The 14,320-nt window shown below is 30.6% G+C and overlaps 1 protein-coding gene across 1 annotated transcript; it reads left to right on the forward strand.

Annotated features, from left to right (window-relative positions):
* The first annotated feature begins 440 nt into the window (after nt 1-440).
* On the forward strand, nt 441-2,550 carry LOC117930476. Its single transcript, XM_034851130.1, has 4 exons — nt 441-747; nt 1,235-2,093; nt 2,236-2,374; nt 2,458-2,550. Exons 1-4 carry the CDS (start codon nt 441-443, stop codon nt 2,548-2,550), a joined length of 1,398 nt encoding a protein of 465 aa, XP_034707021.1.
* The last annotated feature ends 11,770 nt before the right edge of the window (nt 2,551-14,320 follow it).

Here is a 14,320-nt window from a genome sequence, read left to right on the forward strand (position 1 = left end):
ATATATGCATAATTCAATTTTAATTTTTATTTTTATTAGTAATGATTCTTATCAATTTCATGAATATGCAAATTTAATTTAAATTTAATTCATATTGAAATTTTATTGTAATGTTTATCTATTTCATATATGCATAATTCAATTTTAATTTCAATTTTTATTAGTTCTTATCAATTTCATGAATATTAAATTTCTTACATGTTTTATCTTTAATAATTTTAAATTTGATATTAGTTTCATAATTCAATTTTAGAAAATGGCGTGAAAGCGGTATCATGGGTTGAGATCCTTGTTGGAAATATTGTACACCTATGGAAGGGAACAAAAATGGAACAAAATGCAATTAATGTGGGTTGGCAATAAAGAGTGGTGGGATTACTCATTTTAAATTTCACCTATCACATACAGACCCTAATTCAAATACAAAAAAGTGTCCTAACATGCCTCCAGAAGTGAAACAAGAAATAAGACGACTTCTAGAGCAAAAAAATAAGGCAAAAGCGAAGAAAGCTGCAGATATAAAAGAGATTCGATTTCAACTGCGAGACACAATGGGAAGAAGACATAGGCATGTAATTGATGAGGACGATGAGGAGAACCTTGGTGGTGATGATGATGATGGAGATGATGATGTGTATATGTATCCGGCTGACATGCACCCTGATGAGCGACATGCTTATAGAGAAGCGGTTCGAGCATCAAAAGCTGCTGAATGGAATCGACAACAAGAAGAACATTTTATAAAAGGCAAAAGAAAAATAGGTATAATATTAATTTGAATTATTACTGTTTCTTATCAACTTTATCAATAATATTAAATTAACATATATGTTTAATTTTAATAATTATAATAGGTGAGTCTTCACATCCAACCAATCCAACAACAAGGCAAATGCGAAAATCGCAAAGTGTTCGATATTCAGATCCATCACTGCTTGATGCACCCTCATTGTACAAATCTTCAACAGCAAGACAAAAAAATATGAAAAATCTTTTCAAATGTGGTGCCATCGAGGAAACCATGGGACGTTTGATCAGTAAGTTCTTCATATATGAGAGTGTTCCGCCCAATAAAGCAGACTCTCACCACTTCAAGAACATGATTGTTGGTGCACAATAATTAGGTAATTACTATAATTTTAAAAGTTGTATTCATTTTAACAATATCATCACTATTTATATAGTATGATTACCACAAATGTTCTTATATGCTTTAATTATATATGGATGGTAGGTATGGGTATAGAACCATCGTCTCCTTATGAAATCAAACACAAGTATTTGGATATGGAGTACAAAGACATGGAAGCTTATGTCAATATTCAAAGAGAAAAGTGGAAGACTTATGGAGGCACGATTATGTCTGACGGATGGACTGGGCCCATGAAATCAAGCATAATTAATTTCATGGTATATCCAAAAGGTAGCACAATCTTCCTCAAATCTGTTGATGCATCAAATAATATAAAGGACAACAAATACATATATGGTTTGTTGAAGGATGTGATCAAGGAAGTTGGCAAACAAAATGTGGTCAAAATAGTTACAGATAATGGGTCGGAATTCGTGAAGGCGGGGAAGTTGTTAATGAAGAAATACAATCTTTATTGGACTCCGTGTGTAGCACATTGCATCGACTTAATGTTCGAAGACACTAGTAAAAGGACGAGTGTTGCAGATGTGATTACAAAGGCTCGAAAGATAACCAACTTCATTTATAACCATAGTTGGTTGCTTGTGCAGATGCGGAAGGTGTGTGGTGGAGACATAGTTCGTCCTGGAGCAACAAGATTTGCAACCAATTATATAGCCCTAGACAATCTTTTGAAAAAGAAAGCAAACTTGAAGAAAGTGTTTATCAGTGATGAATGGGCACAACACAACTTAAGTCACACATTAATCAACAAAGAAGTTGAATCACTTATGTTTGACCATGCAAACTGGGAAAGAGTGGGAAAGCTAGTATCAATATATGAGGCGCTATACACAGTTCTTCGCATTGTCGATTCAGAAGTTGTTCCTACAATGCCATTTGTGTATGAATTGATTCGAGTTATGAAAGAGAACCTCATTCGACTTAATGCTAAAGAATGGTGTTAGAAATAATTGCAGATCATTGGGATAGAACTCTTAAACATCCTCTTCATGCAGTAGGTAAGTATTATTCATCTTCGAAATTTATTGGTATTTAATATGTGTCTTTCATAACATTCTAATTTTACATTTCTACTTTAGTATTGTAGCATTCTTTCTTAATCCAAGATTTCAATATAAATGTGGAGTTGGTATTGATCCTGATCTACTTCAAGCTGTTCATGAAGTCTTTGCAAAATTAGATCCTATATCAGAAGGTCTTAGTCAATTTGGAAATGAGGTAAATTATTAGAGTTATAATATAAATTAAATAATTGAATTTCATTTAATCAATTTTTTCACTTTCAATTATTTAATATGTAGATTATACTATTCCGAGATGCAAAAAGAGGATTCGGTGATCGAGCAACGATTGCTTCGAGGTCAGAAATGGTTCCCGATGAGTATTATTTGTGAATTAATAATTCATTTCATTAGCATATTATTGTAGCTTTCCAATATAAGTATTGATATCATTTATTTGGTTGTAGCTGAATGGTGGTTCATGTATGGAAATCACACTCCTACATTAAGAAGGTTGGCCATCAAGGTTTTATCGCAAACTGCATCATCTTCAGCTTGTGAGAGAAATTGGAGCACGTTTGCCTTAATTCATACAAAACAAAGAAATTGGCTTGCTTACCCGATGCTCCAACAATTAGTTTTTTGTTATTATAACATGAAACTAAAGATATGTGACATGGAAGCAGAACATGACAAAGTTGCAGAGAAAGATTACCTCGATTTACTTGACATTGCAACTGAGGTTGGTGAAGAAGAAGATAACCAATTGTTTCAATGGGTTAGACCTCTTCATTTAGATGATGAAGATGGAAATCCCGACCCACGAATTGTCGCACATGTCCGAAAAGCAGGTGTTGACGTTGATCGAGTGTTATCCGAAGAAGTTCATATTGATAGTTTCAGCTAAGACACGAGAGATTCATTTCGACAAGGAATTTCTCAGCTGACAGTCACTTCTCGACCTTCTTTTGACTCGACAAGTGTTGAACATAGTAGTAGACCTAGTGCTACTGGTACTTCCGCTTCTGGTTATGATGGTTCAAGAGGAGAGGGGACCAATGATGGTAGCGACCCTAGAAATGATGAAGGGGATGTTAGACAACAACAACAACAAAGTGGACAACCATTGGCATTTACTTGTGAAGATGATTTCACACATTGTACTCAAGATGAAGACCACGGCTCTAGAAGAGCCGATCTAGGTGTTGGAGCCATTAGAAAGCCATATAGGGGAAGACAACGAAGGATGATGCCATACAACGAGGACTCATTGTCAGCCAGTTTTGAGTCAATGAGTGTAGAGACTCAATTCAGTGATTCATCAAACGAAGCCTACATTTATGGCCCTTATGCAATGAGTTATGGTCAGCCTCCTCAAAATCTTTCAAGTTCCACTGATGAAGAGTATGAAAGGTATAACTATCCTTTTTCCACACAAATGCCATACTACCTTCCACATCAACTGCAACAACAAGGATTTCAAACGAGCACATGGGAAAACCCTGGATTTCCCATCCATGGACAGGTTGTCGGTAGGACTTAAGAAATTTATGCATGGCATGTTTGTACATACAATCAATACTATCGAAACTCCATGTCCTGGTATGAATATTGTCTTCAACAAGATGGGCTCCCTTCATCTAACAATAACAATATGATGGAACCACATCGATCTTCATTTTGGTATTAAGGACCATTGCAATGTCATATGTATTATGTTTATATGTAAATTGTTTTCATTTAATAAAATCAAATATTTCTTAACTCAATTCTAACTTTCTATGTGTAAAATTCCAAATTTCATATTTTCTATTCTTAAAATCCAAGTATCGTAAACTGTTTACTGATATTTTTTTCTTTGACCATATTTATGTCAATTACACTTATAAAATAACTTTAACATGTATATTCTTCCTTATTTTATCATTCTTTGGATTTTTCTATGCTTTCCCATCAATTTTGGATAATTTTTGTCTCACCGATATTTGATGAAAAATATCCATCGATATTTCTTCGAAATTTTCAATATATCTGTAAAATCCAAGTATCGATATATCAGTATTTACCAATATTTCAATCCTTGCTCATGCTTAGTTTAGTTTTGAAAAATTATTAGTTTGGTTTCTTTGTTTATATTATGCTTAGTTTAGTTTTTTTTTTTTTGAAAAAAAAAATCATTAGTTTGTTTATTTTGTTGATTTCATGTTTGGTCTAGTTTTTAAAAATTATTAGTTTTGTTACTTTCTTGATATTATGCTTGGTTTTGTTTCTTTTAAAAATCATTAGTTTAGTTATTTAATTGATCTCATATTTAGTTTAGGTTTAAAAAATTATTAGTTTTGTTACTATGTTGATATTATGCTTGGTTTAATTCTTTTAAAAATCATTCATTAGGTTATTTTGTTCATCTCATGCTTAGTTTAATTTTTAGAAATTATTAGTTTGGTTTCTTTGTTGAAATCATGCTTAGTTTAATTTCTTTCCAAAATCATTAACTTGGTTATTCTGTTAATCCAATGTTTAGTTTAGTTTTTTTAAATGATTAGTTTGGTTACTTTGTTGATGTTATTCTTGGTTTAATTCTATTAAAAATCATTAGTTTGGTTATTCTGTTAATCTCATATTTAGTTTAGTTTTAAAAAATTATTTTAGTTTAGTTGCTTTATTATACTTAGTTTAATTTCTTTTTAAAATCATTAGTGTGGCTATTCTTTTTATCTCATGCTTTATTTAGTTTGTAAAAATTATTAGTTTTGCTACTTTGTTGATATTATGCTGAGTTTAGTTTCTTTTAAAAACCATTAGTTTGGTTATTCCATTAATCTCATGTTTAGTTTAGTTTTTAAAAGTTGTTAGCATAATTGATTTGTTAATACTATGCTTAGTTTAGTTTCTTTTAAAAATCATTAGTTTGGTTATTCTTTTGATCTCATACTTACTTTAGTTTTGAAAAATGATTAGTTTGGTTGCTTTGTTGATATAATGCACAGTTTAGTTTCCTTTAAAACACATTAGTTTAGTTATTTGGTTGATCTCATGTTTTGTTTAGTTTTTAAAAATTACAAGTTACCGTCCTTTGTTGATGTCATGCCTAGTTCAATTTTTTTTTTTTAAAAAAGAGAATAAATCTTATTTTAGTGATTTAGTTAATCTCATATTTAGTTTTGGTTTTAAAAATTATTAATTTGGTTGTCTTGTTGATATTATACTTAGTTTAGTTTCTTTAATAAGTCATTTGTTTAGTTATTCAATTGATCTCATATTTAGTTTAGTTTTGAAAAATTATTAGTTTTGTTGCTCTGTTGAAATCATGCTTAGTTTAGTTTCTTGTCAAAATAATTAGTTTGGTTATTCCGTTAATCTCATGTTTAGTTTAGTTTTTGAAAATATTAGTTTGGTTGTTTTGTTTGGTTTAATTCTATTAAAAATCATTAGTTTTGTTATTTTTTTAATCTTATGTTTAGTTCAGTTTAAAAAAAATTATTAGTTTGGTTGCTTTGTTGATACTATGCTTAGTTTAGTTATTTTTAAAAATCATTAGCTTAGTTATTCTTTTGATCTCATGGTTATTTTAATTTATAAAAATTATTAGTTTGGTTGCTTTGTTGGTTTTATAGTTGGTTTAGTTTCTTTTAAAAATCATTAGTATGTGGTTATTCCATTAATCTCATGTTTAGTTTAGTTTTAAAAAATTATTAGTTTGGTTGCTTTGTTGATACTATGCTTGGTTTAGTTATTTTTAAAAATCATTAGTTTGGTTATTCTCTTGATCTCATAGTTAATTTAGTTTTGAAAAATTATGGTTGTAATAGGCACGCACAGAAGAGGCAACCACACACCACAATTTGGGTGGCATCCCACAACAAGCAGTAGCATGGGACTCCATTGGAGAGAATTCTCCACACACAGCCACATAAAGGCTGCCATACACAGTTGGAAAGATATCCATAGGACACACCATAAGATGGTGGTAGTAGCCGCACGTTGGACTTAAGAAAAGCGGTTGTCTGTTTCAATGCACCATAATGGAGAAGAGATTCACACACGCAACAATGGGAAGGTAAGTTGATTTTTTTTAGTTTGGTTTTGAATAATTATATATATTGAAAGGTATAATTTTTTTGTTTAGTTTTTAATTTTTTTAGTTTAGTTTTTTTAGTTCATCATATTATATTAAAAAGTTAGAATTGTTTTTAGTTTCATTTTTTATTTATTGTATCATATAGAAAGGTTATAATTTTTTTTATTATTATTATAGCTCACTAGATTAATTGTTTTGTAGGATAAAATTTTTATTTTGAAGCTTGTGTCATTTTAGTTTATTTGATTCAAGTTAATTCACGAGTTTTATAGTTTTAATTAATTAGTTTAATTAGTTTGATTGATTTGATGTCATGATGTTTTATCTTACAAAGTTTGATAATTGTAGTACTTAATCATCTTGTTTTAGGTTTTGTGTTATTAGGTTATTTACCATGCTATTAAAATTTTATCTTGTAAAGTTGGATAATTGTAGTGCTTAATCATCTAGTTTTAGGTTGTGTTATTAGGTTTTTTCTCTATGATATTTAAAGCTCTCATTTTTAGTAATTTGTTAGTTCTTTGGTTTAAATTTTCTTGTGTTATTATATTTAAAGTTCTTGTCTTTAGAAATTTGGTAGTTCTGATTTTTTAGTTTTTCTTGTTATTATGCATGCCTTTGATTGCATTATTATATTTAAAATTCTCATATTTAGAAATTTGGTAGTTCTTAGGTTTTAGATTTTCTTATTATTATGCATGTCTTTGATTGCACTATGTTATTAAAATTCTTATCTTTGGAAGATTGTTGATTCTTAGGTCTTAAATTTCCTTATTATGTAATTTGATGATTATTTTTATTAAAGGTTTCAGCCTTAGAAGATTGGTATTTTTTAGATTCTAGATCTTTTGGTTTTATTTCATGCTATTAAAAGTCTTGATATTTATTTTTGAAAGCTTAGAAAATTCTTAGGATTTTAGTTTACTGGTTGTTATGTATTATTCATGGTGTTGGCTTATCTTTCATCCTATTAAAAGTCTTGATTTTTATTTTTGAAAGCATATTGGTTTGTTTGGGACTTTGTTAAAATTCACATTTTTGGTTTATTATCTTTGAAAGACGTTTTTTTTAATGAAAATAGTTTTTTTTTTTTAGGATTGACATTTTGAGTTGAATCAAAGTTGTTCCCTTCTTTTCACAAAAAATAGATTTTCTCCATCAGGATTGAGGCTCTTGGATCATGAGTAAAAGGTGGTCAAAAAGGAGATCCAAGTTGTTTATTTGTTTTGTTTTCAAATTCCTTTATGTTAGAATTTAAAATTTCCTAATCTATGACTATTGTTTGGGATTTCTTAATTCGCTTGTTTCCTTTTTTGCACCTAAAATTACTTTCAAAAGTATTTAAATCATCAAAAGGCTTTGAAAAAAATACTCGTTCTTGGTTTAGGCAAAAAACCACATTTTCTTTTAAAATGATGCAACTCATTTCATCTAAGTTGCATTCTCCTTTGTTAGTTTTCAAAATTTTGTTTTTATTCACATAGGCTTGGACTTGTGCTCCCAAATTAATGGGAATACACAAGTAAAACAAATGGATATTGAATGGGGGCTTGATGGAATCCTTATATGAAATAATTTTTCAAAACTTGTTCTTGTTTTTGGTTTCCACTCAACTACTAACCCTTGGGATTTAAAATTCGTTTTGATAATTTAGAGTATTTAAAAAAAGATTTCCAAAAATTTTATGATGTTCATTACTTCTTGAACTTGATTTTGGAATATTATTCAAGTCAAAAAGATTTTCTTGAAGTCAAAATTATGATCATCTCTTTCAACATGTTTTGTTTAAGCTTACTTCTGTACACTTGAGAGCACTTTGCAAAATAAAATTACTTTTCGATATTTTAAGTTTAAATAAATATTTTCCTCAGATTTTTTACTTCTTAAGATTGAATTTTGAGACATAAAATATTAAAAAATACATTTTCTTGAGAGAGATGACTTTTCAAATTCGTGCCTACTACACATGACTGTTTTTGGATAGCTAATAAGTTTGAGTGTTTTAAAATACTTTCTAAGGCTCCCTAGTTTGGGCTTTATTTATTTTTTTTATTTTTGTAAACTAGACAACTTGAAGGATATGTATGATTTTTTTTTTTTTTTTTTTTTTATGATTTTAGGAGACCATTGAATATTTTTACAAATTCATTTTGGGTTTTTTTTTATGTTATTCTAGACGTGTAGGAGATGTTTCCTGAAAATTTTTGTAATTAAATTCCACTTCAAGATATTTTTTTATGATGCTTCCTATTATGATCGCATGCTAAAAATCTTGTACTTTACTTGACTTTGCCTTTTTTTTTTTTTTTTGGTGTTATTTGACTTATCTTGCTTGACTTTGGTTATTGTATTGTGATATAGGCATAATAGAGAGGTTTGTCTTAATTTCATGATAAAATGATGTTCCTAGATATTAATTTATAATTTTTCTTTTGATAATAGTGTGCTACCCCTTTTGCTACATGTTTTAATCATAACCTTTGATTATTATTATTTTTTTTTTGGGAGTTGTATACACGACTTATTTAATTATTTGTGTTTTCTTATACTTTGGTCATTTCTGTTATAATATTTAGATACCATGCATGATAGGATTTCTTTTATTTATTGTTTGTTATTATAACTTTGATCTAACCTCTCATGTCTTATGGAAGCACATTGTAAGCTATTTATGCTATACAGGTATGCTTTTTATCATTGCATCTTGATTCCATTAGTTATGTAAAGCTTCATATATGATCATTATCATGCTTAATATATCTTTTTGATTGCTTGTTTGACTCACCATGTTAGATTTCTTACTATGGTAAAATACATGTTGTGTGTGTGTGTGTGTATGTGTTTTTTTTTAAAACTAACTTTGATGTCTTGTGACAACGCTTAAGTTGCAGCTCAGGTAGTACGCCTATCTTCCTTACTCGTGTGATTGATTGCTTACATATATTTGTTTGAATATGGATAACATGTAATTTGAATTTAGATAAACACCTTATCCTTTCTTGGTATCATTAGTCAATCGATTAATTATCGTATTTCCCTCAATCTAGTTCTAGAGACTTTTTTAAGGCTTAGAGGGGTGCTAAACACCTTATCCAAAACTTAAGGAGTTATTTTTCTTAGGCTTTTAGTTTTTTATTTTATTTTCCTTAAAAAAAACAAATAAAAATAAGTGGCAACTTCGATTTTAACAACAATAATTTTTTATCATTTAAAAAGTGAATCCCATCGATGAGTGGGAATGCACGTGAAAAATGCAGATCCACAAATTGACGACTCCATTGAGAATTTTTGAGGATCAAGGTTGAACACTAGTTGAGGAAAATATGGTGTGTAGTTGGTTGATTAGAAAGTACCTACCTTCCTTTAGGCAAGGTGATTCAGTTTGCTTGCTTGATTGATTTGTAAAGTTGGATAATTGTAGTACTTAATTGTTTGTGATTTAGTTAAAATTCACATTTTGGGTTTATTATCTTTGAAAGACTCTTTTAAAGAAAACAACATTTTTTTTTTAGGATTGATATTTTGAGTTGAGCTTAATCGTTTGGTCCTTTGGATTCTCATCATTTGGAAACAATCATAGGTTTTATCTAAGTTTATTTTTTGATCCTTTCGTTTCTTATCATTAGAACACCATCCTAGGTTCTATCTAACCTTATTTGTTTGTTCCATTGGTTTCTCATCATTAGGTCGCCATCCTAGGTTTTATCTTAGTTTCTTTGCTTTCTCTTCATTGGAACTCCATTATAGTTTCTAAGTTTATTCTTAGTTTCACTCATTAATCATCATTGGGACACAATCTTAGGTACTATCTAAGAATATTTGGTTTTTCCTTTGGTTTCTTATCATTGGAACGCCATCCTGGCTTCTATCTAAGTTTAATCGTTTATTCCTTTTGGTTTCTCATCTTTAGGATACCATCCTAAGTTTTATCTAAGTTTCTTCATTGTTCCTTTGGTTTCTCATCATTAGGACACCATCCTAAGTTCTATCCCAATTCATTTCGTTTCTCATCAATGGGATGCCATCCTAGGTTCTATCTAAGCTCAATCACTTGTTCCTTTGGTTTCTCATCACTGGACCACCATCCTAGGTTCTAAATTTCTTCTTTGTTCCTTTGGTTTCTCATCATGGGGACACCATCCTAGATTCTATATTAGTTTATTCTTTGTTCAGTTTATTTCTAGTCATTGGGATGTCATCCTAGATTCTATCTAAGCTTAATCATTTGGTTCTCTGGATTCTTGTCATTGGGACAACATCGCGGGTTCTATTTATGTTTATTCTTTGGTCCTTTCATTTCTCATCATTAGGACACCATCCTAGGTTCTATCTAACCTTATTCGTTTGTTCCTTTGGTTTCTTATCATTAGGTCGCCAATATAGGTTCTATCTTGGTTTATTCTTATTTCATTTGCTTTCCCATCGTTGGAACACCATTTTTAGATCCTATCTAAGTTTATTCTTAGCTTCATTGATTTATCATCATTGAGACGTCATCCTAATGATTCTCTCTCATTTTATTCTTTGTTCATTTCATTTCTCATCATTGGGGTGTCATCTTAGGTTCTATCTAAAGCTTAATCGTTTGTTCATTTAGTTTCTCATCTTTAGGACACCATCCTAGGTTCTAAGCTTAATTGTTTATTGGTTTGGTTTCACATCGTTAGGATGTCATCCTATGTTCTATCTAACCTTAATTGTTTTTTTTTTTTTTTTTTGCCTTTGCATTAATGCGACACCATCCTGAGTTCTATCTCAGTTTATTAGTTATTCATTTGGTTTCTCAACATTGGGATGCCATCTTAGGTTCTGTCTAAACTTAATAGTTTGTTCCTTTGGTTTCTCATCATTGGGAAAACAATCCCAGGTTCTATCTCATTTTATTCATTGTTCATTTCATTTCTCATCCTTGGGATGCTATCCTAGGTTCTATCTAAGTTCAATTGTTTGTCTTCTCATTATTGGGTCACCATCCTAGGTTTGTCTAAGCTTAATCATTTGTTCCTTTGGTTTCTCATCATTGGCACACCATCCTAGGTTCTATCATAGTTTATTCTTTGTTCCTTTGTTTCTAATTATTAGGACACCATCCTATGTTCTTTCTAACCTTAATTGTTTCTTCCTTTGCTATAGCATCAATGCAACACCATCCTATGTATTATCTTAGGTTATTTTTTGTTCGTTTGGTTTCTCATAATTGGGACGCAATCCTAGGTTCTATCTAAGCTTAATCGATTCTTCCTTTTGTTTCTTATCATTGGGATACAACCCTAGGTTCTATATCAGTTTCCTCTTTGTTCCTTTCTTTTCTCATCATTTGGAAATTATCCTAGGTTTTATTTTAGTTTATTCTTTGTTCCTTTGGTTTTTCTTCATTATAAAGCCATCCTATGTTCTATCTAACCATAATTGTTTCTTCATTTTCTTTCGAATCAATGTGACACTTGTCACACCCTGTTTTTTTTTTTTTCTTTTAACTGAACAATTGATACTCAAATATAGTATAAGTGCTCTTAAAAATATGGGGATACAAAAATTTAAATGTTGAGTTCCTGATTGATTTTGTGCAAAAAGAGGATATGCAAAACCTGTTATAAAGAGTACATCTTATATTAAGCTTTGTAACTATCAGTTAACAAAATATGTTTCATTTCACAAAAGAAACATGTATTAAATTAATTTGCATTTACGAAAACCCATGGTTCACTACGGGTAGCCCATACTACAAGTGTACCTGACAAATATATATATATATTACATCATTCCTACAAAAAGATTCAGTCTTTAATACAAAGGCAAAGCCTCAAAACACTTTCAATGCGAGCAAACAACATCCAATCATAGTAAAGAATTGCTCAAGCATTATTTCCATAGGTCTTCTGACTTGCATCTAAAGGTGGAAAGGATAGGGTGAGTTCACAACTCAGTAAGAAATTTTATAACCATCCTAAGCATACCCTTACAAACCTTGAATTAAACGTTTAATAGCATGCATGATAAACATTTTATAACCACTAATAAATATGCAATCATATCGAACATGTATGCATGTGTTTTCTAGTTTCATTTTTGTTTTTTCTCTTCCATCCTTTCACAACTGATAAACCGCTAACCCCCACCAATCTAAACATCAGATATCAATGCTCCACAAGATACTAGGTCAATATAATAATGACTATTCTGGGGCATCACCCAAGGGTAAGTCAAACCCCATGTCTTCTGAGACTCATACCCAGGACCAACCCCGTGTCTTTAGGGACTAAAACCTAGGGGCAGGACCAACCCCATACACCCACATCGAAGTGTCTTCCTCGAGGGATTTAAGGACTTTCACCCAAGGACCCACGGTCCCACATAAACTATATACCAAAGGATAATGCATGTAGCATCACATAAACACTTCCCACAATCAATTCTCTGAATATCATCTGTGATTATTCCATATCCTTCTTACAATGCAACCACACCATGAACCATTTCCACAACACGGAACAATGAATCTTCATACCAATATATGTTCCAATCTCATTGTAACATTTCGATACAATAAACCGAGATGTAATGACACATTAAAATATTTTATGAAATCATAGAAATGACATGAAATTCTAGTATATGTTTCAAGGTAAGAAATCATCTACACCAAGGAACAGTATAAAATTCCCTACCTTACACGAACTTTCCCTTTGTGATTCTCCTATGTAAGCGATCTTTACATATTACAAGGAACTGAAATAAAACAACATAATTTAGGGTTCTTAACCATGAAAATTTATTCAATTTAAACTTATGAAATTTTCCTTTCTTACTATTTTTTAACAACTTACTGTTATTAATTTTTAATTCTCATATTAATTACCAAACATCAATTGTTTTTATTTTATTTTTCCTATAGCCTAACCTAGTAACATAACCTAAGTGTCCAAATAACCTAATTAATCACATGTTTACTAATCTATTTTTCAATCAAACCAAACTAAACAAAGATTTATGCTAATCTTACCATTAATAAAATACTTTAATTCTTAATTAATTGTGATTTTTTTTTAACTAAAACATGTTTATAGCTAATTACACTCAACTTTTACATGAATTTTACCCTTAATATGTTTTAACATACCATTAGGAACCAAAATTACAAAATTAAACAACTTGCTTACCTCAAGTCTACACTTTCTCTCTCTAGATCCTCTCTCTAACCCAAGCTGCTTCAGGTGAAATGGTGCAAAACGAGCTTCAGCCCCTTATAAAGGGGTCTCCATGCAGCCAAGTAGGAGGTGGTAGGCCATGGCTGCCACCAACCCCAACTTTCCATAATTGCACTTTACAATTACCCATTGGTCCTTTAGGTTTTCATAACTCTAATCAGCCCATAAGAACCTAATAAGCATGCTTAAGTCATTAACTAATCCCACTGAACCTTAATCAAAGTTTAATTCATAATTAAACATGATTAACATTAAACTAGTTTTAACATCTAATTATGCACGTTTAAAGTTAAGTACTAAAATAATTATTATTGCTTATTTTATTTATTAGTGCTAGGTATTACAACACCATCCTAGTTTCTAACCCAGTTTATTCTTTGTTCATTTCATTTATTATCATTGGAATGCCATCCTAGGTCTATGTAAGCTTAATCCCTAGTTCGTTTTGTTTCTGATCATTGGGACACCATTCTAGGTTCTATTGAAGCTAAATCGTTTGTTCCTTAGGTTTCTCATCATTGGGACACCATCCTTGGTTCAATCTCAAATTATTCTTTGTTCATTTTGTTTCTAGTCATTGGGACACCATCCTAGATTATATAAGCTCAATTGTTTGATCCTTTGGATTCTTGTCATTGGGACACAATCGTAGGTTCTATATAAATTTATTCTTTGGTCCTTTCATTTCTTATCAGTAGGACGCCATCCTAGGTTCTATCTAACCTTAACATTGGGACACCCTTTTAGGTTTTATCTAATTTTATTCTTAGTTTCATTGATTTATCACCATATGGACACCATCCTAGGTTGTACCTAAAATAATAAACTAAGATAGAACCTAGGATGGTTTATCGATGATGAGAAACCAAAGGAA

This window comes from Vitis riparia, chromosome 14 (genome assembly GCF_004353265.1).
Source record: "Vitis riparia cultivar Riparia Gloire de Montpellier isolate 1030 chromosome 14, EGFV_Vit.rip_1.0, whole genome shotgun sequence".
NCBI lineage: Eukaryota > Viridiplantae > Streptophyta > Magnoliopsida > Vitales > Vitaceae > Vitis > Vitis riparia.